The sequence below is a fragment of the Alexandromys fortis genome, unplaced genomic scaffold (assembly GCF_014885135.2).
Source record: "Alexandromys fortis isolate MF-2015 unplaced genomic scaffold, M_Fortis_MF-2015_v1.1 scaffold_245, whole genome shotgun sequence".
NCBI lineage: Eukaryota > Metazoa > Chordata > Mammalia > Rodentia > Cricetidae > Alexandromys > Alexandromys fortis.
In genome coordinates this window covers 671905-699713 of record NW_026068139.1, presented here as the reverse complement: position 1 = coordinate 699713, position 27809 = coordinate 671905, and the positions used below count along the sequence as shown (strand labels likewise).

The 27809-nt window shown below is 46.8% G+C and overlaps 1 protein-coding gene across 1 annotated transcript in view; it reads left to right on the top strand.

The window, feature by feature from the left end:
• Gpnmb (glycoprotein nmb) overlaps nt 1-26497 on the top strand; it is a 31507-nt gene extending 5010 nt beyond the window's left edge. The window contains exons 2-11 of the mRNA XM_050126586.1: nt 3212-3364; nt 4544-4687; nt 7584-7757; nt 9482-9640; nt 9902-10357; nt 17945-18043; nt 19281-19383; nt 20327-20535; nt 24872-24965; nt 25417-26497. Coding sequence (XP_049982543.1) covers nt 3212-3364; nt 4544-4687; nt 7584-7757; nt 9482-9640; nt 9902-10357; nt 17945-18043; nt 19281-19383; nt 20327-20535; nt 24872-24965; nt 25417-25570 — 1745 coding nt within the window. The 3' untranslated portion in view covers nt 25571-26497. The remainder of the gene's footprint in view (nt 1-3211; nt 3365-4543; nt 4688-7583; nt 7758-9481; nt 9641-9901; nt 10358-17944; nt 18044-19280; nt 19384-20326; nt 20536-24871; nt 24966-25416) is intronic.
• The last annotated feature ends 1312 nt before the right edge of the window (nt 26498-27809 follow it).

Genomic DNA, 27809 nt, shown 5'->3' with positions numbered 1-27809 from the left:
ATTAGTACATGCATTCAAAATGGCTTCTCCGCAAAGTCACTAACTGCCACACCGCATGGTATCTCTTCCAGCATCTAAGACATAAAGACAGGTTTTGGTCTACAAACATGGCCAAGATGCAGGACCATAGAAACTGATGAGAGAACAATTGCAGACACTGTGTGGTTAGAGGCTGCTTAGGTCCTGGCAGTTAAGCTTTGGGCTAGAATAGAAAAGCCTAGGATTTTTCTTATCTCATACATCCAGCCCAGAGATAGTGTCTTAGTTAGGGCTTCTATTGCTGTGAAGAGACACCACAACCATGGCAACTCTTGTAAAGGAAAACATTTAACTGGGGCTGGCTTACAGTTCAGAGATTCAGTCCATTGTCAGCATGGGGAAGCATGGCAGCATGCAGTCAGAATGGTTCTGGAGAAGGAGCTGAGATGAGAGTTCTACATCTGAATCCACAGGGGTCAGGAATAGAGAAAGACACTGGGCCTGGCTTAAGCTTCTGAAACCTCAAAGAGACCCATCCCCACCCTCTGACCCCCTGGTGACACACTTCCTAACAGAGCCTCTCCCACTGAGCCTATTGGGGCCATTTTTATTCAAACCACCATGGGCAGGCAGTGCAGGAGCAATGGCTCAATAGTGTCACTTAGGTGGTTGTTATTTCTGCCAGCATTCTAGTCCGACACCACTGATGTGCTGGCTGTGTCCCCACAGCTGCATCTCCATGGTGAAGGATGGTTGTGATGGCCAAACATCAGGCCAGTTACCTCACCTCTGAAATCAGTTCAGAAGAGAAAAGACTGAGGCCATTTCTCCTTCGTCTTCCTTTGTAAGGGAGGAACACTTCCCAGGAACTCAGGAGATTTCCTCTCAGCTTTTCTAAACCAGAATATAATCGTCTTCCCCCACTCAACTGCAAGAAAAGTTGGGAAAACGAGCCTTTGGGGTTGTGATCTGCTACAGACAAGGATCTATTTTACCAAGGGGATTAAAAGAAGGGAGTAGGCAGGCAAACAAAGAGATATAATTACTATGAAGTGGGGGGGACAAAATGGAATCCAGTTGTAATCCCCCAAACTACAAAAGAAGGTAGATTTGATGCGTGCCTATGATCTCAGCCCTTGAGAGATAAAGGCACAAAGGTCAAGAGTTCAAGGTTATCCTAGGCTGTATAATAAGTTTGAGTGCAAACTGAACCCTTTGTTTTTTTCTTTTTTTAAAATCAAAATAAATAAATAAGAAAAAAGAAAGATGGATATATAGAAAACAAGATGGTAACTTCAAATCCACAATCTGTTATTACATTATATGTAAATTATCTCAGTACTTCAGCCAAAAGAGATTTTCAGATTTGATTTATAGAAACACAATTAAATATATGCCATCTACAAGAAACCCACATTAAATAAGAACACATGCAAGTTAGAAGTAAAATGATGGAGGCTGGAGAGACAGCTCCGAGGTTAAAAGCATTGGCTGCTCTTCCAGAAGACCCAGGTTTCAATTCCCCTGTAACCAAATGGCAGCTCACAGCTGTAGCTCCAGTTCCAGGGGCTCCAGTGACCTCTTCTGGAATCCAGTGGGCACTCCATGAACATGGTACACAAACATATATGCAGGCAAAACACCTACACACGTCAAATAAAATAAATAAGTCTTTTTTTGAAAAAGAAAAACAGTGGGAAAAGGTAAACCCTGCAAAGTAGTCTTCAGAGCAAGGAATGTTACCAAGGATAGGAAGGGTAACACTAATAAGAAAATATCCAATTCAACCTAAAAAGCAATCATTCTAAATGCATATATACGTAACAACAGAGCTTCAAAGTGCATTTAAAAAGAGATGCAACTGGAAAAGGAAATAAGGTACAACTCTAACCCAAATAGCGTTTTTTTTTTAAAAAAATGACTACTTAGCAAATGTAGACTATACACTGGCTTATGCTTTATTTGAGTGGGGGATGTTTGTTTTTGAGAAAAGCCTTTTTTTGTAGCCCAGGCTAGCCTTGAGTTCATGGCAATCCTCCTGTCTCAGCCTCCTGGGCATAGATATGATGCAATTGGCTTACTCTACAATGTATATGGAATTTTCACCGAGATGTATACTTAGAGTTCTACCATGAGCCCTCCCGTACTTGCATATGTATCTCTTGGCATTCTGGGAGCATTCCCAAACTTGGCATTCTGGGATTTAGACAAGACAGGAAAAAAACTGGGGAAAGATGCAAATCTGTATAAAGAAACCGGCATTCAAGTTTCCCTTTAGATACTATTACCACGTTTAAGTATTTGGAGGCTATATATTGAGAAGCTAATAAGTACAGTTAAGAAAAATTGGCTGTCAAAAATTTTTCTTAGGGGCTGGAGAGATGGCTCAGAGGTTAAGAGTACTGACTGCTCTTCCAAAGGTCCTGAGTTCAATTTCCAGCAACCACATGGTAGCTCACAACCATCTGTAATGAGGTCTCGTGCCCTCTTCTGGCCTGCAGGATACAGACAGAATATTGTATACATAATAAATAAATAAATATTTTTAAAAATTTTTCTTAGAGGCTGGGCTTTGTGGTCAGGCCCTTTAATCCCAGCCACTCAGGAAGCAGAGGCAGTGGATCTACGCGAGTTTGAAGCCAGATTGATCTACACAGCGATTTCCCGGACAGCCAGGGTCTATCCTGGTGTTGAGATGCAATCTCAAAAACCAAATAACACGTCTTTCTTTAGTCCTCTGCAAACAGTCCCCTCGATTGACTTTATTTTTACATTTGTTTGTTTGTTTGTTTGTTTGTGTTGGGGCGGGGCATTGCAGAGGTCAGCGGACCAGTCTCTGCTCGCTGCTTCTATCACGTGAGTTCTAGGGAAGAGAACACAGGTTGTCAGTCTTGGTGGCCAGTGACCTCACCTGCTGGGACAGCGCACCAGCCTCACCCGGCTGGTTTTGGACTCAGAGTTTCATTATGCAGTTCTGGCTGGCCTAGAAATCACAATGTACACCAGGCTAGCCTCCGCTTCACAGCGGAGCTTCACTGCATCCTGCGGGCTGGATTAGTGTGAGCCACTGCGCCCAGCCAGCCGTTTCTAAAGCACCTTCGTTTACTTGATTTATTGGCTATATCATACATGCGCTTCCCAATGACCTAAGCTGAGAAGCCTCATCGGCCGTTCTCACTGAAGCGCTAAATGAGAAATGGAAGAGACAAGATCTTTTGTTTCCCAAACCTAGGATTCCGTGACGTGCTGGGCCATGAGCAGTCTCTAGGTCACGTGAGGGAGCAAAACCAATTGCGTGGCTGGTCTTCTGATGAAGCGGAGTGGAATGAAAACCTGTACCGGGTGTGGAAGAGGGGAGATGGCAGATGGAAGAACTCCTGGGAAGGTAAACCGGAAATTCCACCCCCACAGCCACGGCTGAGCTCCTCAGCCAGAGCCTTGGACCGGAGGCCTCAAGCTGCCCTGAACGACAGCGCCCTAGCTGCAGATGGGCAGCCCCTGGATTTGGCAAGCTTCCCTTTCCTGAGACAGGGTTTCTCTGTGTAACAGTCCTAGCTCTCCTGGAACTCACTTTGTAGACCAGGCTGACCTCGAACTCGCAGAGATCTGCCTGTCTCTGCCTCCCAAGTGCTGGGATTAAAGGTGTGCGCCACCACAACCCAGCCCATTTTTATTTTATTTTTATTATGTATACAGTGTTCTGCCTCCATGTATGCCTGCAGGTCAGAAGAGAGCATCATATCTCAGTACAGATGGTTATGAGCCACCATGTCGGTTCTGGGTATTGAACTCAGAACCTCTAGAAGTACAGCCAGTGCTCTTAACCACTGAGCCATCCCTCCAACCCCCATTTTCATTTTCCAAGTCACAAAATCACCTGGACTTTCAGACATTTCCAAGATTGTGGTTATTGGGATATTTTAGAGAGCAAGCAGATTTGGCTTCAAAACTGTTGGCTACCATGGCTCAGGCAACCTCAGAAAAGCGGAGACATGACCTGATCATCCGGAAGTGTGACTTCCCGGAAAGTGTATCATTTCATAGAGGCCAAAGGCTGAGACTCCAGTCATTTGGTTTTAAGGTTAAAGTCTACAAACTTTCAACATGTGCCTCCTCAATTCAGAAACCAGACTTTTTTTTTCTATGTGTGTGAATATTGGTGCTCTGTGTGTGTATCTGTGCTCCACACATGTGCCTGATGCACAAGGAGGCCATTAAAGGGCATCAGATCCCTTGGAACTGGAGTTACAGGTGATTGTGAGCTGCTATGTGGGTGCTGGGGTTGAACCAGGGTCCCCTGAAAAAGCAGCCAATGCTCTTAACACAGAGTCATCTCTCCAGCTCCTTTTGTCTTCAGTGAGTTTTTTTCCCATGATTATAAAATCCATTAACTGTTCTGACTTATTTTTTCTATAATATTGTGAAAGCTAAAGTTAGTGTCCAGGAGATAAATTTAACACACCGTAAAGAGGCATATGGAGCACATGGTCCTTACCCACAGATATTACTTACACATCTGTGAAAGGCCGTCTGGGGGAACAAGCTCCCTTCTTTGTTACCCTAGGAGGCCGTGTGCAAGCAGTCCTGACCAGTGACTCCCCAGCTCTGGTAGGATCCAATATCACATTTGTGGTGAACCTGGTGTTCCCCAGATGCCAGAAGGAAGATGCCAATGGCAACATCGTTTATGAGAAGAACTGCAGAAATGGTAAGAAGGCCAACTCTTCTGGAGCCCCACCCATAATCCTAGCGCTCATGGGAGCTGTCACCACCCCTTGCTACCCTCCTTTCAAGCTGGATGGCAGGGATGTGTGGAACTGTCCGGTTCTTTTGTAACGCCAGTATTAGCCAAGCCTCCTTAGCAGACCGGTGGCTCCCTGCTCCTTGGTACCTGTGCAGTGCAGTGGGGTGGCAGGGGTGGTGGAGTGGGGGGGGTCACTTTCTTGTACAAGATATTTTTCCTATATGTACGTCATGGACTTTGATCATGTCCCCCTCCAGTTCCCCTATCCTGTCCCTCTGTCCCTCTCTGGTTCCAGCTCTTCCCAATACCCCCTTTAAGCTCTACCATTGAGTTGGGAGGAACTCAGTGAATTAGCACTTGCCTGGACCGATCAGGGCCCTGGGTTCCAGCCCCAGGGCTACACACGCATTCAAAACTCCAAACGTCTATTTCCTCCTTTGAGACCCCCAGGTTGTCCTTCATGTCCACTGAGCAGAGAACGCACTGTGCTCAGAGTCTCATTTTATCACCTGATTTTAAACAAAAGAAATACCACCCAGGGCTCCACTTGACAGGCTTATTTCTGTTGACTAATGTTCTGAAACAAATGACCTTCTGCTGTGCAGATGCTAATGGGCAGGCTCTGATTCTGTTTTGCTCTTAAAGAGATAAGTTTACTGTTCATGTTAAAAAAGCACAACTACACCAAGGAACATTATCTCGCGAGGTCGGTTCACTCTGGAGAACTCAGATAACCACTGAGATTACTCCAGCCGTGAAGATGAGAAGATACCCTGCCTGTGCCATCCGGGGCTTTTATGAATCTGTTGATGTGTTCATCCCTCGTTAATTTTTTTCGATTAATTATGCATGCATATCCACATTCATACACAGACACATTCAGACAGCACAGACAGATACAGGCAGACACATTCACATACACACACACACACACAGACACTTACTTACCCAGGCGGGAATCGAACTCAGGACCTCGGGCACTGCAGGCGGCACTCCAACCTCTGAGCCAGCTCTCCGACCATTTCTCATTAATTTTTTTTATCTCCCTTTGAGGCAAACACTAAATTCTGTATGCACAGGGTATAATTATTTATCTAGTGGTATTTTTTTCTCTCCCACCTCTCTCTCTCTCTCTCTCTCTCTCTCTCTCTCTCTCTCTCTCTCTCTCTCTCATATTCCCATATAGCCTAAACGAGCCTTAAACTCATGATCCTCCTGCCTCAGTCTCCAGAGTGTTGCAATTACGGGTATGTGTTACTATACCCTACTTCCTGTTTTTAAAAAAGAAAAAGCTGATTCTGCCCAGGGTGGTAACACATGCTGGTAATTCCCACACCTGGGAGGCTGACCCAGGGGATCTCAAGTTTGAGGCCAGTCTGGACTACATAGCAGGGATCAGATTTTCTCCGTGTAGCCCCGGTTGTGCTGGAACTTGCTTCGTAGACCAGACTGGCCTTGAACGCAGAGATCTGCCTGCCTCTGTCTCCTAAATGCTAATCTTAAAGCTGTGCGCCATCACGCCTGACTGGAGGCATCGTAACTGTAACGGCAGAACACAAAGACCAGTGGCGCTATGCGAAAGGACCCAGCAGCCAGCTCAAGGGGTTTCTCTGGCCGTACCGGGACCATTTAAGAATAAGAAGGAATAGTAGCTGGTTAAAGGAACTCTCCGAGGACACAGACTCAGGGATGTCCTAGATGGCAGACAGTGACCAGGTCTTGCTCAGAACGTAATATCACACATTTGGAAAGGCTCTGCTCAGGCATGCAGTGCCTGCCATACTGACCCCTCTTCAGTGACACTTGTGCCCCGCTTGCTCATGCGTAACTTCCTTGTAAGAACTGCAGTAGCTGCTGGCTGTGGCGCACACCTGTAATCCCAGCACTCAGGAGGCAGAGGCAGGCAGAGCTCTGTGAGTTCGAGGCCAGCCTGGTCTACAGCCAGGACAGCCAGAGCTACACAGAGAAACCCTCTCTCAAAGAAATCACCCCCCCCCCCACCACCACCACCACAACAACAAAAAGACAGTGGCTGAAAACCACATAGGCTTCCAGGGCCATATTAAGCCCCACCATGGTGCCTTTCTGCATGTTGATGAACTTGTGATACTGTTGTAACATCTCTGGAAGGCACCTGCAGTGCTGCGGGGGGGGGGGGGGGTGAAATTCCACATCAGTATCCATCTTGCCAGCTCTCCAGGTTCAACCTTCATAAAGCCTCTCTTTCAGAGGCATGAGCGATGCCATTTTGCAGTCCTGGTGTCTGCAAAGTCGGAGATTCTTTTTTAAGGATTTATTTTTATGTTTTTAATTTTGTGTAGCTGTGTGTCTGTGTTTGTGTGTGCGAGTGTCCTCCGAGGCCAGCAGAGGGTGACAGATTCCCAGGCTGTTGTGTGGGAGGGGAGTTCTATGCAGGACGGTGTGCTGGGGTGTGCTGGGGTGTGCGTGGCTCTGCAGTGCAGTGCCTTGAGGGAACGTGCTCCTTAGGACTGTGTCCTGTTGAAGACTTGGGATTGTGACCCAGGACTTAGCTGTGGTGATAAATGAGTGAGGGAAAGTGTGTGCACTAGAAGATGATGTCCCCTGTAGTCTGGTGTGAATAGCACCGGGATTTGGAGACTCAACAGGAAGACACGTGTCTTAAGCAAAATCTCCAGATGGAAGTTTCCTGGAACTTTATTGGAATACAGCACATTCACAGGAAAGTGCCTGAGCCATCAGCACGCCATGGGTGCTTTCTGAACATTAGAGCCCTGCAGCAGCTTCTACAGGGCTTCTGGGGAAAGCAAGTGTTTGAGGGTTGAGCAGTGGGCATTTAAAGGCCAGAAACCTAACTCGACCCTGTCTGTCTCTCGATTAGATTTGGGGTTCACTCCTGACCGGTACGTCTACAACTGGACAGCAGGCACAGAGGGTGGTGATGGAGAAGGCGGCACTGGCCAGAGCCAGCACCTGGCGTTCCCCGACGGGAAGCCCTTCCCTCGCCCCCACGGATGGAAGAAGTGGAGCTTCGTCTATGTCTTTCACACACTTGGTTTGGCTTTTACAAACTCACTTAGCTCTTTACACTCCTGTCACACTTTAACATTGTCTGTCCATATTCTCTGAGAGGGTAGCCCCCATCCCCAGTCTGTTCCTTACTGGAGAGGACAGGGAGGGGAAATGAAGTCCTGGCTAACCTCGCCAAGTCTGCAGGACACCACAGAATGAAGTGAGAAGGAGAAGGAAGTGACTTTGGCTCTCTACAGAGCAGCAGATTAGTCTTCTATAGTATATGAAAATATCTATTTGAACAGTACGTGGTTGCACACTTGTTTATTTGTTACTTTGTTTATGTTCTAAGTGAATTATAGCAGCTTGGGACAGTTGAAAACATAGACGAGCACAAACAAAATACAAAAGAATCATCTATGAATAGCATCCGAAATTACTGCTGTTAAATGATGTTTTCAATCTTGACATTTCTTGTTTAAGGTCATAATGGATACACACTTTTATTTTGCTATCATAGCATTTGACCGTATTATTTAAACTTCCTTATGTTGTTTTAATGGCTGCACAATACACCACTGTGCGGGCCCAGAACAATCTAGATACTTTTTTTTCTCTGGCATAGTCTACTCTCTGGTTTCCAAAAACATAAAAGGCATTCATTCACTTTGCTGCATTATTTGTGAACTGTTACTTTAAGAGAAACAAGGCTGTTGAATTCTCAGTCCTGCACTAGAGTGCCAAGTCTATGGATCAGTGGTAGAATGTATACCCAGCATGTACAAAGATCCCTGAGTTACGAGGTCAGCAACATACACAACCAACCAAGGCTGATATTTGGGATCTGCTCCAACTGAGCAACTCCTAGATTTCCAAAGGTTTTGACCTTTGGCTGAGAGCACCTTTTCCTTCAGCATTAGCAGAGCATGCCATTTGAACAACAGAACAGGCCAGGCATCATACCTGCCTGAAGCTGGCTTTCCCCGATGCCATCATAGCCCTGTTGGTCAGCTCCCCAAGCTCGCCATTCACTGACCTGCACCCCTGTGGCCAGCAGCTACGAGTTTCATGGGTGGCTGCAGAGGGAAATGGAAGACACACCCTTTGTATCCGTGATCCAGTCGCTCTCTCGTGTCTTGCTTGTTTTAGGTACAAGTACTTCTAGAAAGTGGAGGTCCAGTCTCCCAGAAAAATCTAAACAACCACGCCCATCTATTACATCAATTGCTTTTAAAATGATCACAAAAATATGGTAGATTTGTGAGTAAAGAACCTTTTAAAACTCTCCCAGATACCTCACCCTGACATTAAATCATGTTCATTGAAACTTAATAAAGTGTTCTTCTATAAATTAGGAATTATATTGTTGCACTAGAATTCTTTCACTGTAACCAGCTGTGTGCAGTTACCTGCATGCAACTATAGAGTTGCTTCATCGGGTTTTGCATAGAGCCAGGCACCATCTCCTTTTCTGGAGCTTCCAAACTGTTCTCTCCTCAAGGCAGCCTTTTTAATAATAATAATTTATTTAACTTTATGTGCATTGGCTCGAGGGTGTCAGGTCCCCTAGAACTTGAGTTACAGACAGTTGTAAGATGCTATGTGGGTGCTGAGAACTGAACCTGGGTCCTCTGGAAGAGCAGTCCGTGCTCTTAACCACTGAGCCATCTCTCCAGCCCCCTCAAGGCAGGCTTTAGCCTTTCAGAAATAGCTTTGTCGAATGATCATGGCATATCACCAATAACTGAAAATGTCCATCTTCCACAGGTCAGTATTTCCAAAAACTGGGTCGGTGTTCAGCACGGGTTTCTGTAAACACAGTCAATATGACACTTGGCCATCAGGTCATGGAAGTGACTGTCTTTCGAAGACACGGCCGGACATACATTCCCATCGCGCAGGTGAAAGACGTGTATGTGATAACAGGTGCGTGGTGTGAACTCACGTCAGTGGGGCATGAGGCATGGGCTCCTTTTGACACCTAGTGTCAGGGCTAGGGTAAGACTTGGCTCTGAGCAGAGCTGAAATGTTGAATTATGTGGTACCCCACCTGCTTTTTAGCAGGGACACTCTAAAGTTTACACATGAGAAGGTCTCATTTGACTCTGCAGCCTGAACACATCATTGTAGCCCTCCTCACAGTCGAGAAACAGTGTGTTTTCTTCCTTCTCCTGGTGCATCTTCTAGACCAGATCCCTGTATTTGTGACCATGTCCCAGAAGAACAACCGGAACTCGTCTGAGGGGACCTTCCTCAGAGACCTCCCCATTGTGTTCGATGTCCTCATTCATGATCCCAGCCACTTCCTCAACGACTCTGCCATTTCCTACAAGTGGGACTTTGGGGACAACACTGGCCTGTTTGTCTCCAACAATCACAGTTTGAATCACACATATGTGCTCAATGGAACCTTCAATCTTAACCTCACCGTGCAAGCTGCAGTGTCCGGGCCATGCCCTTCACCTTCACCTCCAACTTCACCAACTTCACCTCCAACTTCACCTCCAACTTCACCACCAACTTCACCTCCCACTTCACCAGCTTCACCTCCAACTTCACCTCCAACTTCACCACCAACTTCACCAGCTTCACCATCTTCACCACCAACTTCAGCCACACCACCAACACCCAGCCCCTCTTTAAGTGAGTATTTTTCTGGATAATGTAGGGTGCTGGTGGTGGTCATGTGGTTGTTTTTGTCAGTTGTTTACTAAATAACGTAGTCAGTCAGCTTGAGACACTGTGTAGCCCTGTCGGCCTTGGACTTGATATTTGAGCTAGGCTGGCCTCAGACTTGTAGCGATCTCCCTGCTGCTGTGGTTTTCGGCACCCATTCTTTTCCTTTATAGAATGGTTTTTGTTGTTGTTGTTGTTGTTTGGGGTTTTTTGTTGTTGTTGTTGTTTTTCGAGACAGGGTTTCTCTGTGGCTTTGGAGACTGTCCTGGAACTCTCGTAGACCAGGCTGGCCTCAGACTCAAAGAGATCCGCCTGCCTCTGCCTCCCAAGTGCTGGGATTAAAGGTATGTGCCACCACTGCCCGACTTAGAATGTTTTAAATTGTAAAATTAATTCACATTTCTTAGTAAAGATTCAAACAAACCACGAAGAAGCCTAGCATAAGAAGAAAGTCCCCGTGTGTTCTCTTCCCCAGTCCCCCTGATGTGGCTGCCATGTTTCTGTCCTGATCATTTTCTACTTGTTTACAAACATTCTCCATGGACACGTAGGCTTTGTCATTTGGGATGTTATGTAAATGGGTTCATGCCATATGCTTTGTTCTGCAATCTGCCTCTCTCCACTAAATAAACACAGACAGTTTTCAGTTACTGTTGCATAGAAACCTATCCCACCTGCCTGGGCAGCAGCATGGTGTCCACAGGATGTACTAACACCCTGCATGATTGCTGGTGAGCGACTCCAGGATTCCCAAGTCCAGTTACACATGGAGCCGCACTGGGCATGCCCAGACAGACAGCTTCACCTTAGCATGCCTCCAGGAAACTTCCTTCCTTCCTTCCTTCTTTCTTTCTTATTCTCTTTCTGTCCCTCCTGTCTTCCCCCCTCCTTCCCCACCCTTCCCCAGTGTCTCACATATCCCAGGCTAACTTCAAACTCAATATATCATCGAGGGTTTTGACCCGCCCGGAGCTGCTGCTTCTCCTGCCTCCACTTTCCGGTTGCTGGGATTGTGTGTGTGCACCACCACACCGAGTGCCGGGCAAGTCCTCTACCAGCTGAGCTGCAGCTCTAATCCCAAGAGCCAATTTCTTTTTTTAAATTATGTATACAGTGTTCTGCCTGCATGATGCCTCCTGAAAGCCAGAAGGGGGCACCAGATCTCATTATAGATGGTTGTGAGCCACCATGTGGTTGCCGGGAATTGAACTCAGGATCTCTGGAAGAGCAGCCAGTGCTCTTAACCACTGAGCCATCTCTCCAGCCCCCAGAATTTCTTTATCTGTAAGTGCGGATAATCTTCCTTAAAAACCAAAAGAGCAGATGTAAAACTAAATAAATTACAGATGCCTTTCTGTCTAAAAATCTGGTTAGGTCGCTTGCTCTTGGCTTTTAGAGTCACATTTTTACAAACCAGCTTGCTTTTCTCAGGAGCTGTGTCATGGCAGTTATCAAAAGCGTTTCTGAAGCCAATTTTAAAGGTTTTCTAATTTGCTGCTCTCGCGTTCCCCATGTCGAAAGCCAGTGCCCCTTGTGTGCTCAGTTTTACCTAGAAAGGAAGAGGCCTCTTTTTATGCAAAGGTGCTAACTCAACCATAATCAATTCAGGATGCTTTAAAGCAGGTGGGGTCAGAGCCGGGCTAAAAAACAGGGCCCCAAGTGACTACAGAAGTTAACCGTGACTTTTTACATTTTAGCCACGTGTGTGTGTGTGTGTGTGTGCTGTGTGCATGTATGTGTGTATGTATATGTGGTGTTACATATATGTCTAGGTCACCTCACTCCACAGTAATCTGTGTGTGTAGGCCAGCGGTTGATGTCAGGTGTCTTCCACCATGGCTTTGAACCTTATTTTTTGAGACAGGATAGCTTGCTGAGTTTGTGCTTGCTGTGTCAGCTAGGTTGGCTGTCTCCACCCAGCCCAGGGCTGGGGTTACAGGTAGGCACTGCCAGAGGGCTAAGCATGACTTTGAAAAGAATTTTCTCCCTAGATAGTATTTCCAGCTATGTAGACCATATAAATAAATCTGTATTTCTTTTACAAAATCTTATCTGTTATTATTATTATCATTATTATTGGCAGTGATGGTAATGGTGTGTGTGTGTGTGTGTGTGTGTGTGTGTGTGTGTGTGTGTGCAGATGTAAGGCATGGGACCCAGGGTTCACTCAACAGCCTTCATTACCCGCTGAGCCATCTCACTAGCCCTTGTGTTAGTGAGCCTCATTGTTTGGCAATGAAGCGTGTGCCTGTGTTTTGGTGAGTAGCTTCAGGAAAAATTCAGCTAAACCCAGAAGTCAAGGACTCTAGGAATGTAGCTGGGAAGCAGCATGCAGGCCTGGGCTCCATTCCCAGCACTGCAGTAAATAAACAAGCAGCAACCTGAAGCCCAGTCTCTGAAATAAATAAGTAGCCAAGTGCAACCTAGCCCTGGAAATCATAGCCAAGTTGAAGAGGGCACTGGGCAGCTGACTGAATCATGAGAGCTGGTGCCTGTCCAGTTTTTCTATTAAAAAATATTTTCTTTCTCTGGCTGCTTTTGTTCATTTTCCAGGCTTTTGTGAATAAATCTGAGCAACAGAACAGCCTTTGTAAGACAGACGCTGGTCAGTGTAATGTCATGTGTATTACATTAAATATCACCATGCATTTACACACACACTCATACACACACAGACACTCACACTCAGACATACACACACTCCACACACACACTCATACACACACACAGATGCTCAGTCAGACACACACACATTCACACACAGATGCTCACACTCAGACATACACACACTCCACACACACACTCATACACACACACACACATTCACACACAGATGCTCACACTCAGACACACACACACACAGATGCTCAGTCTGACACACACACATTCACATACAGACACTCACACTCAGACACACACACACACAGATGCTCAGTCTGACACACACACATTCACACACAGATGCTCACACTCAGACACACACACACTCACTCACACCCTATTGTGTCATGTGCTTTCACACTGTGTAGAACTCTCCTGCACTCAACTCTCCAGTCTCTGGGCGAACAGGAACTAAGTACTGAGTTTTTCTCACCTGTCCTTTAAGGATCAAAGGATTGACTTGTTAAGAACAAATTTGCCTTTACAGATGGACATCTGCAGAACTCCACACGCATCTGTATACGCAGAATTCTACCCGCTGACTTTCACTGTTTTCTTCCTAAAGAGGTTTTCTGCTGTAAAATACAACAGAGTCATGGTTCTGTGCTCAAACTGACAGCTAAATTCTGCTCACCCTGAGCTTTAAACGAAGGGGTCCTACAGCTCTCGGGGGAAGAACTAGTATTCTTCAAAGCCTTGCTCCAGCCTCCTGCTCTAGACTCCACCGGGAAAGCCTGTGGTCTGTGGTCACTCCATGGGGCTGGTGGGAAACCCTGTCCTGCTGATGAACCCCTGTGTGAGAATCCAACTGTGTCAAGATGTCTCTGGGCTTCATGGAACAGCATTTTCCAGAGTGTCATGGGAAGATTCTGAGGAGTCCACAGCCACGGGCATGTCACCCTCAGAAGGCTCTGAGAAGCCATCGAGATCTCCCAGCAGGCTTCCTCCTTACAAGTCATGAACTTAACACAGGCCCCTTTTCTCTCTTCCTTCTCTCCTTCCTTCCACCCTCCCTCCTTTCTTCCTTTCTTCCTCCTTTATCTCCTTTCTCTCATTTTTTTTAACATCCTGACTGCAGTTTCCCCTCCCTCCTCTCCTTCCAGCCCCCCCCCCATCCACAGAGGACTGTTTCTCTCCAGAAAATGGCAGGTCCCCCGTGGATATCCACCAAAAAATTTGCAGTGAGACTAGGCACCTCCCTTCGTGTTAAGGGTGTGCAAGGCAACCCAGTATGAGGAGCCAGGTCCCAAAAGCAGGCAAAAGCATTGGAGACAGCTCTTGCTCCTACTATTGGGAGTCCCACAGTAACACCAAGCTACACAACAATAACATATATTCAGAAGACATAGGTCAGTCCCATGCAGGCTGGCTGTCAGTTCAGTTTCTGTGAGCCCCTATGAACCCAGGTTAGTTCATTCTGTGGATTTTCTTGTGGTGCCCTTGACTCCTCTGGCTCCTACAATCCTTTCCCCCTCTCTTCCACAGGAGTCCCTGAGCTCTGCCTAGTGCTTGGCTGTGGGTCTGCATCTGTTTCCATCAGTTGCTGGGTGAAGCTTCTCTGATGACAGTTGGGCTAGGCAACGATCTATGAGCATAGCAGAACATCATTAGGAATCATGTCATTGACTCTCTTTTCCTTTTTTCCTCTTTTTTTTTTTTTTTTTTGGTTTCTTTGCCAGTCATGTTTGGTTCTATCCTAGGATTCTGGAATATCCACCCTTGGGTCTCCTAGTACCAGCGTAGTCTCCAATAGAACAGGAGTATTTTACGAAGTTGTGGGCCAGGATCCTCTCTTTCTTCTGTTGTTTTGAGAGGATCTAACTGTGTAGCCCCAGGAACTTGCGATCCTTCTGCCTCAGCCCCTGGATTACAAGGTGCACCACTCCTATTCATTTTTAGCCTCTAAACTTTTTAAAAATTAATTTACTGACTTGGTGTGTATGGCCACTTTGTCTGCATGTGTGTCAGCGCACCACATACATGCCTGGTTCCCAAACAGGCTAGAAGAGGAAGGGCTTCAAATCCCCTGGGACTGGAGTTACCTGTAGCTGTAAACCACCATGTGGGTGCTGGGAATGAACCTGGGTCCTCTGGAAGAGCAGCCAGTGCTCTTAACCACTGAGCCATCTCTTCAGTTCTGTTTATTTTTCAAGATGAGGATCTTTTAAAACTTTAATTTTCTCTCTTATCTATTTCAATTCCTTGTGGAATTAAAGAAACAATAAAGACGAGCATTATCATATTTTCCTTTTAGACTTTAAAGCTGCACCAACAAGTTGGGGTTTTTTGTTTGTTTGTCTGTTTTTGTATTTCGAGACAGGGTTTTCTCTGTAGCTTTGGAGCCTGTCCTGGAACTTGCTCTGTAGACCAGGCTGGCCTCGACTCTGCCTGTCTCTGGCTCTGAGTGCTAGGATTATAGGCCACCACCACCCAGCCCAACAAGTTTTAAATTGTAATGGGTAAGGCATTAGATTCTTTGGTCGGTTATATGTGTGTCCGTGCACACAGCAGCCAGTCTTCCTCAATTGTCTGCCACCTTGTTTGAGACAAGATTTTTCCCTAACCTACAGCTTTCCAAGTCAGCTCGACTTGCTGACTAGCAAACCCCAGAGGTCCTCCTGTCTCTGCCTCCCCAGCACTGGAACTACAGGCTTGCAGCCAACTTTATGTGGGAGCTGGGGATCCGAACTCAGGTCTGCACATTTTATGACCGACACTTTACCAAATGTGATTTCTCCCTGACCTCCTATTCATGTCTCACGTTAAAACCTCATTCTTTTCACACATCTGCCTATCCGAATAGGGACAGAATTCCCTTCTCCTGCACTGCTGAACAAGTAGCTGATAAGTACTCCGTGTGTGGCAGCCTCATGAGGAGCCGAGTTCTCTGACTGCTTTTGGTTCTTGTTTGTAGGTTGGTTGGTGTCTTAGTTACTTTTCTAGTGCTGTGATAAAACACCATGACCAAGGCAACTTACAGAGGAAAGGGTTTATTTGGGATTATTGTGTCCGAGGGCTAGGAGCCCATCACTATGGTGACGGGCAGGCCCGCAGGCTGGGAGGCAGGCATGGCACTGAGTAGCAGCTGAGAGCTCACTTGCCAACAGGAATGCAAAGAGCACTCTGACGGGAAGCTTTTCAAACCGCAAGCACCCCCTCCCTCCTCACCCCCACATACCTCCTCCACTAGATTCAGATCACACCTCTCAGTCCTTCCCAGGCAGCTACTGGGTGACTTATGACTTATGGGAGTCATCTCCTTCAACACCTCAGCAGATTCTGGTGTTTGCTTTAAGACAGTCTCTCAAGCCGGGCGGTGGTGGCGCACGCCTATAATCCCAGCACTCGGGAGGCAGAGGCAGGCGGATCTCTGTGAGTTCGAGACCAGCCTGGTCTACAAGAGCTAGTTCCAGGACAGGCTCCAAAACCACAGAGAAACCCTGTCTCGAACCCCCCCCCCCCAAATAAAAAGACAAAGTCTCTCATGGTAACTCAACTATATAGGTAACTCACAGCAATCCCTCTACCTCGGCCTCCTAAGTGCTGGCATCACGGGCATGAACACCACACCTGGCAGAGAAGCAGGCAACACTTGCTTTAGCTCACTTTGCTTTAAATGGTTTAAACTCAGGAGGTCAGAGAGCTCTTTTGCTGATGAGCGAATGGCAGCAAGGATGAGTTAAATGGTGTGTGAGCAGACAGGCTGCTAGAGTTAAGGCCAGGCCAGTTGACTCCCGATGAGAAGGGGGCTTCTCTACTGCGGCCTGTCCATGCATTCCAACAGGGCTTCCACTTCTCATTTGCTTCCTTATTTTGAAAACCATCTGGGGTTGTGCTTTGAACTTGGTGTGGCTCAGCAGCCCACTGCTTGCCTGGTATGGGCAATTGGTTCCCATCGCCAGCTCCTCCTGAACGAGAGGGTGTTTACTCCTGAGTCCTCGCTCTACCGCTGGGGACTTGACCAGACTAGATGTCCAGGGAATGAAGACAAGACAGACAGACGCATACTCAGACAAAAAGTCGGGGTCTGGTGGTCTGGGCTCTCGGATGGAGAAGCCTCAGCACCCCAGAAGCTTAGCATGTTTATTATATACAGGTGAAGAGAGAGGCAGAGTTACTGCACACAGTTGGGTCTAGGGGCATGGTCCAGCTCCGTGGGAACAGTCTTCAGGCTGGGGAGAGGAAGCTGTGGCAGCCGTTGTCTGCACACACTGCCCACACTCACACTTGGACCCCTGAGGAAGGCTCTGCATTTCTCACGGAGCTCAGCCCTTGGGGTCCTTGATATGGCCACACCCATGCCAGTAGCACCCATTCACTTAGGATTTCACTCACTCAGGGCTTACTCTCCTCCCTACCCTCCCCACAGTTTATTTATGGAATTAAATGGCCATAATGCCTACACCTATAGAAATCTACATACATTTACTTCAAGTTTCTGCCTTAATTGAAAAATTGTAGAGTGCTTGTTTTGATTTGGTCTTGATTTTTGGTTTTTGGTTCTTAGTCCTGACTGTCCTGGAACTTGGGATGTAGCCCAGGCTGGCCTTGAATTCACTATCTCGAATGCTGAGATTAGAGGTGTGTGCCACCATGCCTGGCTTCTTCTAAAGGGAAGATGGAGCTTGGAGTAGATGGTGCCTTAGGTTCACACTTACGATCTTAGAACATGGGCAGTAGGAAGAATACAACCTGGAGTTAAGGCCAGCCTGGGCTATATAGTGAGTTTAGACCAGCCTGGGCTACATGAATCCCTGTCTGCAGAAAGAGTAACACCAAAACCCACCAAAACAAAAATAATAAAGAACAGATGGACAAGTGTCTTTATTTTTGTTATATCATGTTACCTCCAGTACATTCTTATTTTAAACTTTTATTAATCGAACTTTCTAGTGCCTACGGGTTACAACTCCATGGAGCTGAGTGACATTTCCAGCAAAAGCTGCCAGATAAACAGATATGGTTACTTCAGAGCCACCCTCACAATCGTAGGTAAGGTTAAAGACCTGTGGAGAAGATGCCACAGTCTACAAGGCCAACCCCATTCACATTGCTAACACTAGAAGGGTAGAGGGGAAGGAGCAGCGTCACCTGTCTGGTCCAAGGTGATGCAAACATAGGAAGCAGCATCTTGTTTAGTTGTTTGTTTTGTTTTGTTTTTCGAGACAGGGTTTCTCTGTAGTTTTGGAGCCTGTCCTGGAACTAGCTCTTATAGACCAGGCTGGCCTTGAACTCACAGAGATCCGTCTGCCTCTGCCTCCCGATTGCTGGGTTTAAAGGCCTGCGCCACCACCACCTGGCAGGAAGCAGCATCTTGTAGTTCGCATGTTCCATTTGTTCTCCTGCCTGCCTTATGCTTTCCAGTAGAAATTTATCCCTTGAGCGCCCAAATGCTAAAGAACCTGGGCTTGAATCCCATGTGAGCCTCCAGGAATCTCAATGTGGGGGGGGGGGGGAAGCCAGCAAGGAGTGCTCACTGCTTCTGCTTCCAGTGTGACTTTTACAAAGTCTCTCTTTTCTACCTGTAAGGTAGGGGGGCTGCACGCTTCAGGGACTGCCCCGAGGTCCCAGCAGAAAAAACAGGGCACCACAGCCAGCTGGGGCATCCATGTTTCTGAGACCATGGAATATCTAAAAGCTCTGGCTGTACATTGTCTCTGAGGACAGGATGGGTCAGCCACCTGTGATCCACAAGGTCAGCATCTGCCCAAGTCACCTTTTCTTAATCCATCGCCCAGAAAGGGGGTGCTACTTTCTAACATGGACCAGACTCTAGAGAAAGAGTCTCAGTGGGCAGAGCTGGTCCATGTGACTATGAAAACCTGCATGGACATGAATGCAAAACACTGGGGGCTAAATCCCCATGTTTGCTAGATTTCTGTTCAGCAAGAAGGCTGTTTCTGTTTGCTTTTCCTTCTTGTTAAGGGGCATCTCCTAGTGCATCTAAGTTTCTGTAATAGGTAGTTTTGGGGGTTCACTGCTTGCTGTTCTGAAGGCTGGATGTCAGCTCCACAGTCTGGTGAGGAGCATTTCCTGGTTCATGGCAGAGGGGACAAGGGGGCTCCCTGAGGTTTCTCCAGAAGGACACTGATCACACCTCCAGCAAAGGTTTGCCCCTCACTCCTTAACCTAGCTGGGATTTCAGCCCAGGAAAAAGAGCCTGTGGCAGAATGGTTTCCTTCGGTCTCTGCTGTATTTTAACATTTCTCTTTGGTGGCTGTTTCGCTAGAGGGGATCCTAGAAGTCAGCATCATCCAGATAGCAGATGTCCCAATGCCCATGCCACAGCCTGACAACTCGCTGAAGGACTTCATTGTGACCTGCAAAGGGGCGTAAGTACAGCGTCATGCCAGGGAAAAGGCCACATGAGGACCCCAAGCCTGAATAAAGGGCTTGGCTACTAGTCATTCCTTTGAAGTTGATTCAAAATCCTACATGTTAGAAACCCCAGACGAGCTGGGATAGGAGAGGGGGTGCATGCCTGTAATCCCAGCAGTCAAGAGGCTAAGTAAGGCAGGAGAGCACGGGCTGTACAGGGAGCCTTTCTCTCAAAATAAAGAATAAAGAGGGGACAGGGTAAAGCGCATCCTAGCATACACAAAGGTGGGTTCGATCCCTATCACCGCATAAAACAGGACACGGGGTAATGCCTGTAATCACAGTACTCCAAAGGTGGAGGCTGGACAATCAGAAGTTTAAGACTGAGCCAAGCGGTGGTGGCGCACGCTTTTAATCCCAGCACTCGGGAGGCAGAGGCAGGCAGATTTCTGTGAGTTTGAGGCCACCCTGGTCTACAAGAGCTAGTTCCGGAACAGGCCTCAAAGCTACCGAGAAACCCTGTCTTGAAAATCTAAAAAAAGAGAAGACGTTTAACTACATAGTGAGTCTAAGGCCAACCTGGCTACATGAGCCCCTGTCTTGAAAGAAGAAAGAAAGAAAGAAAGAAAGAAAGAAAGAAAGAAAGAAAGAAAGAAAGAAAGAAAGAAAGAAAGAAGCGGGCAGGGAGCGGGGAGAAAAGCAAAGGCTGCTGTTTAAAGCTGTCATGACAGAGGCATGCACAGTGTCTTGTGCCTATAATCCTAGAACTTAAGAAACTGAGGCAGGAGGATCACCATGAGTTCCAGGCCAACAGTGTGAAACCCTGTTTCAAATACAGCAAAACCCCTCCCCATCACCCCACCCCTCCCCACCCCTCCATCCACCACCAAAAGCCCTGACATTGCTCTCTTTCCTCCCTCGTGTGATCTGGGTGCTCACCCTGCTCGCACACCACAGCACTCCCACGGAAGTTTGTACCATCGTCTCTGACCCCACCTGCCAGGTGGCCCAGGCCAGGGTCTGCAGCTCCATGGCTCTGGACGAGCTGTGCCCGCTATCCGTGAGAAGAGCCTTCAATGGGTCTGGAACGTACTGTGTGAACATCACTCTGGGTGATGACACAAGCCTGGCCCTCACCAGCGCCCTGATCTCTATCCCTGGCAAAGGTGAGGTATGGCTTATAATTTTATGAACATTTCCTACTGCAGAAGTGTACACCCAATTTAAAGCCCCCAAAGGCTTCTCTAGCAGTGTTTGTCTCACAGCAAGATTCTTTGAACTCTTGTTAATACGGATTTAAGCTCTGGCATTAAGCTGGATGTGGTGGCACAGGCCTTCAATTCCAGCACGCAGGAAGCAGAGGCAGGTGCTTCTCTGTGAGTTCGAGGCCTGCCTGGTCTACAGAGTTAGGACATCCAGGGCTACACAGTAAAACCATGTATCAAAAGCAAAGAACTAGCATTAAAACCCAATCACAAATCTACTTAGCGTGGTGAAGAGAGACTTGGTGACATAATGACCCGAGAAAAGCCCGTCCATGAAAGGTACCATCGAGACCACAGGCCAGCGACAGAGAGATGTGATAAGGAGGTGTCGTCAAGGCACTGGCCAAGAGGTTTGTATTTCCAGAGGAAAATGAACACCCAACATTAAAACAAACAAAATGACAATCATAAAGGAGAGGCCAAAACCAGGGTTTCAGGAGAAGCCACCAGGGCAAAGCTAAAAGAAATGAGAAACTGAGCTGAAATCTTGCTTCCTCTCATTCCCATGTGGCCTTTTTAAAAAGTCTTCCTCAAGTCTACTAAGAGTTGCCCGAGACAGTACCAGCCAATTTACCCACTCATCCAGAAGACTGCTCCTTGAGCAAGGCTTGGTATTTCTTACCTCTGATCCTGGGATTCAGGCACCCATGGCAGGAGAACCATGAGCTTAAGGCCAGTCTGGGCTGAGAATGCAGCGTGGTGGCACACACCCATAATCTCAGCACTGGGAGGCAGAGACTACATAGTCAGAGCTACATAGTCAGCCTCATCTACATAGTGAGTTTCAAGCCAGCCAAGGTACATAGTGAGACTTTGTCAAAAAAAAAAAAAAAAAAAAGGAAGGAAGGAAGGAAGGAAAGAAAAGAAAAAAGAAGAAAAGAAAAACCTGCCTAAGGTTTGCAATCTGAACAAGGTTGCAAAAGTATCCTGTCTCTTGCAGGACAGGGTTCCTTGGCGCCTCCCAGAGTGGTGGAGAGGAGAGAGATACAGTGAAGCAGCCAGGGCTGTGGGTGTTTCAATGTCCGGACCTCCAGGAGCTGTGGAACTGGGGCTGCCCCAGCTCTGTGTCCTTCAGAATTACCTTTAGAATCTTAGCCTGCCAGTCGTGGTGGTGCACACCTTTAACCCCAGCACTCGCGAGGCAGAGGCAGGCAGATCTTTGTGAGTTTCTACAGAGCGAGTTCTCTCTGTGCTACAGAGAGAAACCCTGTCTGTCCCCAAAAACCAAAAAGATGAAAGCACCTTAGTTTATTCCATTTTGTTTCCTGTACTGGCAACCCACTGACCTCCTGTGAGGTTTATAAGTTCAACTGTTAGCATTCCGTGATTTTTGTTCTAGTGAGAGGTCACTTTAGATATGACTTAAACCCACTATCAAAAACCAAATAAAGGGGACTGAGGAAGAGCGCAGAGGTAAGGCACTTGCCTGGCATGGCTGAGGCCATGGAGCCCTGGGTTCCACCCAGAGGGAAATTTGAAGGGGTGTGGTGGGACATGCCTACACTCCAAACATTCAGGAAGTTGATACAGGAGGGTTGCAAGTTCTAGGACTGCTTGGGCATAGCCCATAGTAAAATCTTAGGTGAGGGCGGGGAGAGACTTCGGTCAGTAAAATGCTTACCTTGCAAGCACGAGGACTAGGGTTCTCAGAAGTCCCATAAAAAGCTAGGCGTGGTGCTGGAAACATGCACCCCCAACAACGGGACAACCAGGGTGGAGACAGGCAGACTCCTGGAGCTCACAGGCCATCTAGTCTAACATACTTGGCCAAATCCCAAGCCAAAGAGAAAGCCAGACTCAAACAAAAAGAGGAGAGACTTCTGCAGGTGTCGCTTATCTCCACCTGTACACAAGTCCACCTGTACAGCATACAACCGTGCACACACATGCAGGTGCACGTACACACACACACACACACACACACACACACACGGAAACTTGGTAACTTGAATTTCAAAATCAGAATTTCAGAAATAGTCATAGTTCAAAAGAGACCCCACTGATGTTTAGCTAAACTTCTTTTAATTGACAGTCATTCAGCTGTCCTCTTCAGTGCCCGGCACAGATCTACACAGGACAGAAGTCTGCAGCGGCTAAAGAACAAACCAAGGGAGACCCCTGCTTTCCTGAGCAGTAACAGAAGTTATAGGAAAATGTTTAGACCAATTTAGTTTCACAAACTGAGCAACACTGGAGTCAGAAGAGGCCCAAAGGAGGTCCCCATTGAGCAGCACCCTGTACCCTGTACAGGCTATCAGGATCCCAGGGACAGCCTTTGAAGATTGCTTCCTCATCAAGGCCTGGAGTCAATCAGTTAAGCTGGATGTCATTGGCTGAAATTCAGCCGTTTTTGTTTGAAAGATTTATCATGTATGTGTATGTGTGTGTTTCCTATATATGCCTGCCTCTGGGTACCACATGGGTACAGTGCCTGCAGAGTCCAGAAGAGGGCAGGAGATCCTCTTGGAACTGGAGTTACTCTTAATAGCCTTGTAGGTGCTGGGAATCAAACTCAGGTCCTCTAGAAGAGCAATTAGTGCTCTTAAGCCCTGAGCCACCTCTCCAGGACCCTTGTTTTTTGTTTCTGTCTTTGTTTACAAAGTATTCTCATAGGAGGTATGTTACCATTTGCTCGCCTATGAACCTGTCAGTTGGGTCAGCACTCAGAATACCTAATCAGCCTTAAACTAACACAGGCAGTAAACAAATTAACAAGATGGTATTTTGAGGAAAACAAACCAGGTCAGAGGGGTGGGCTTGGAGTGGGAGGTGAGGGCGGTGGTTAGCACCCTAGACTGGGTGTGGGCACAAGTCTTGCTATTCAGTAGCGCCATCTTGGTAAAGGACCTCCTTGATTAAGGATTTAAGCACATTTAGAGAGCACGTGTAGGCCACTGCTAGGGTCGTCAAAGCTTCATTCTGTCAGCAAGAGTGAGGCCTTCAGGTAAGAGCTCTCGTGCACGTACTAGGTTTTTCTTTGGGGCCACTGACCAGCTCTAAATCATGACACAGGGGCTTCTCATTAGTTATGGCTGTTCAGCCTAGCTTAGGCTCATTTAGGGCTTTTTCTTCTTTAACTTAAATTAACCTCTTTTTCCTCATCTACCTTTTGCCTCAAGGCCCTTTTTTCTTTCTGTATGTCTTACTTTCCTGCTTCCTCCAGAGTCTGGCTGACCTGGTTTCTGGCCCTGGGAGTATCCCTCTCTTTCTCCCTCGTTCTCATTTCCTTCTTGCTCTCTCTCCTCTCCAGCCTAGATTTCTCCTCCTACTTATTCTCTCTGCCCACCAGCCCCGCCTATCCCTCTCCTGCCTAGCTACTGGCCACTCAGCTTTTTAAATTAGACCAATCAGGTGCCTTAGGCAGGCAAGGCAAAACAGCAACACATCTTTTCATATTAAACAAATGTGGTATAAACAAATGTAACGCAGCCTTACATTGTTAAAGACATGCAGCAGAAGCAACTGTGACACACCTTTATCCAGTTAAAGTAATTTGCAGCAGAAACAAATGTAGCACATCTTTGCCTAGTTAAAGTAATAGTCCACAACACATGCACGCAGTGGAGAGATGATTGTAAGCAGAGGCTCAACCAATGGAGGACCTCCTAGGAGGGGCCTGGTGGATAGGATGGGGACACAGGAGAGCAGATGGAGACGGCTTAGGTAATTGAATTATGCCTGGGGTAGAGATGGAACTGGTTGCTTTGTTGGTTAAAGAGGAGCGAGAATATGAAATCCCTGCCTCTGTGGCCCTCGCAGTACAGGAGAGCTATGGAAAGCAATAATGACAGACTGTGACCCAGGTCTAGGAAGAGGCAGGCAGGAATTGAGAAGGACTGGGTGGTGCCTTCAGAATCGAAGAAACTGAGATGAGCCAGGGAAGGGAGGACCCAGCAGGGTCCATGGAGGTTTCCCAGAATTCCGGGGTTTTTAGCATAAGGGGAGCCATATAGCATAAGATGGGTCCAGAGGCCAGCACAGTGGAACCTAAGAGCCTTTTAGCACGCAGGTGCCAACAGCTCAGCAGTGCCTGAGAGGGTGTCACCAGACTGTGGCATTTATCCATGCCTGCTCACTTTGCTCAACCCAGAGTCTATAGGTTGTTTGATGGGAAAGGTCACCTACCGGCCAGAGTGGGGTAGTATCTTCTGCAGCAGCTCCCTTCCCCATTCAGCAGCATCACAAGCAGATGTCCTTCAATGGAACACAACTCACAGGGTTTTCTTTCTGCCTTAAGACCCAGTCTCCCTGCTGAGAATGGCGAATGGTGCCTTGATCTCCATCGGCTGCCTGGCCGTGTTTGTCACCATGGTTACCATCTTGTTATACAAGTAAGTTTCTGATTTTAACACTGTACTATATCTCTATAGCAGACAGTCAAAAGCAAATAGCATTCTTGCATACAAACATACCAATTTCTTTTTTCCATTTAAATATTTTGTGTATGAGAAGAAACTCATCCATTGAACCATGAATACCAAACTGGGACCTATTAATTTTACTGTGGTTTTGGATTTGTTTGTTTTAATCCCGAAAGTGCTGCCAGACATCAGTAACTTGGCAAAATTGTGTCTGTCTATATAATGTTTAACAAAATTTCAAAGTGGGTACTTTTTACTTGAAGAGAAAATAGCTGTACTCCCCTAAGATGCTGGGGTGTCGCCAGCAACAGACTGGGTGGAATGGTTAGCTCTTTTGCACCTGGCATGAAAAACACTGTAGAAAGGAATTTAGTTCAACGGAAGGTATTTTTAAAAATCCTGTCCAACACATTGTTTTCAGAAAACACAAGGCGTACAAACCTATAGGAAACTGCCCTGGGAAGACGGTCAAAGGCAGAAGCCTGAGTGTTTTCCTCAGCCGTGCAAAAGCCCCATTCTTCCGAGGAAACCAGGAGAAGGATCCACTGCTGCAGAGCAAGCCAGCAATGCCCTAAGTCGTGAGCAATATTTCTGACCAGGATCCTACTCCGGTGTGTTTACGTGAGCTGCACAGAAGCACGTGACTGGTAACTCTCATTTCTGAAGGATTATTGTGAAATATATATCATGGCTTGGGGAGGCTAGTTAAATGGCACTTTGGAGAAGAAGAAACGACCTCGTGTTTTATCCCATTTGTGTTGTGGCTTTTACACTGTTAGTATGGGCTTACTGTGTCTGAGGACCGAGGGAGATGTCACCGCTCCTGAAGGCTCGAGGTTAACTGTGAGAGGAGATCACCTGCTTCTAGCTTTCCACATAACCATGTGCATGAGCCAGCTAGTCCTGACCTGAAACCAGGTCCATCCAACTGCATTTCAGCTCACTGAGCACGCCTGAGCTTCTGGCAGAGCGATAATACAAGCCTTTTGTATGGTGCATGTGTGTACATATTACGCTCATGAAAGAGACAGCCTAACAAGCTGCTGTGGTTATTCTATCAGGGAAAACTTTTCCTGTCTAGTTGACTGATGCACTCATCCATTCATCTAGCCATGAGCATTTATTTAGTGCTTTCTGAATACCGACCATGATGCTGGGACTTGGGCTTGCCCCCAGAGCTGAGGCTCTCCTATGCACATCTGGCTCTTGGTGTGTGCTGGTGTGTGCACATAGAATCATGTGCTATGGTTTTCTAAGGGAGGCCACTGCTTTTCCTACCAGTTAATGTGTGAAAACTCATACAGGAAATAATCAAGGCGCTCACTTCTGTTTGTAACTCAAGTCCTGTGCCAATGACATTCTCTTTTCTACTTCCTGGAAAAATAAAATGTGGGCTGTGATGAGCCCTTGGTGGTGGTATTATTTCTAATGTATTGTTTGCTTTCCAGTTACATTTATGATTTTAGTAATAAAGTCTTTTAATGCCACACAAAAAGCAATAATACTCTCATACTTTTTTAATTTATTCCATGTGTATGAATGTTTGTCTTCATGTATGTACATGTATGTGTGTGCCTGGTATCCGTGTAAGTCAGAGGAGGATGACATGGAACTGGAGTTGAGGATGGCTGTGAGCGACCATGTGGGTACTGGGATCTGAGCCTGGGTCCTCTGCAAGGACAGGCAGTGTTCAGAACCTCTGAGTCATCTCTCCAGCCCCAATATGATGTGGGAGTGATTTCTTATTAATAAAGAAACCGCCTAGGCCCATTTGATAGGCCAACCCTTAGGTAGGTGGAGAAAACAGAACAGAATGCTGGGAGAAAGAAGCTGAATCAGAGAATCGCCATGATTCTCCCACTCCAGACAGACGCAGGTTAAGATCTTCCCTGGTAAACCACCTCGTGGGCTACACAGATTATTAGAAATGGGTTAGATTAATATGTAAAAGCTAGCCAATAAGAGGCTGGAACTAATGGGCCAAGCAGTGTTTAAAAGAATACAGTTCCATGTAATTATTTCGGGTATAAAGCTAGCTGGGTGGCGGGAAGCTGCCCGCTGCTCCAATTACAACACCAATAGTTTCTATTTTAAGAGCTGGGTATCATGACTTGTGCCCTTAATCCCAGCACTTGGGAAGTACAGGAGAATCAGGAGTTCAAGGTCAGTCTCACCTGCATAGAGAGTTTGAGGCCAGCTAGAACTACATGGAACCCTGTCTCAGAAAGATGTGTGTGTGTGTGTACACGCATGTGTCATTAAGTTTTAATTTACAAATTTAGTGTGTAAGTGTTTATAATCAAAATATAAAAGGAGAGTTTGGGGCCAGAATGCAGCGCAGCAGCGGAGTGCTTGCCCAGCGCGCACGAAGACCCTTCATTCTATTTCCAGCAAAGAAAAAGAAATTTAACTAAGTAAGGGAGTTTTGTTTTTAAATAGAGAAGAGGCTTTTTGTCTTTGATTCTGAGCTGCCAACATCACATGACAAATCAGGAGAAGGGCTAGTTGATGAGTTGGTGAACTTTTTCTATGAAGTTTGCAAACATCTTAGCCATTGTGGAGTGTTGAGATAGGAGCGGAGGGGCTGCGTCCCTGGCACCCGGCCGCCCTCATGGCTAGCTTATGCCCCAAAATAATTACATGGAAACTGTATTCTTTCAAACACTGCCTGGCCCGGCTAGTTCCAGCTTCTTATTGGCTAGCTCTTACATATTGTTCTAACCCATTTCTAATATTCTGTGTAGCCCACGAGCTGGCTTACCAGGGAGGATCTTAACCTGCGTCTGTCTGGAGTGGGAGAATCATGGCGACTCC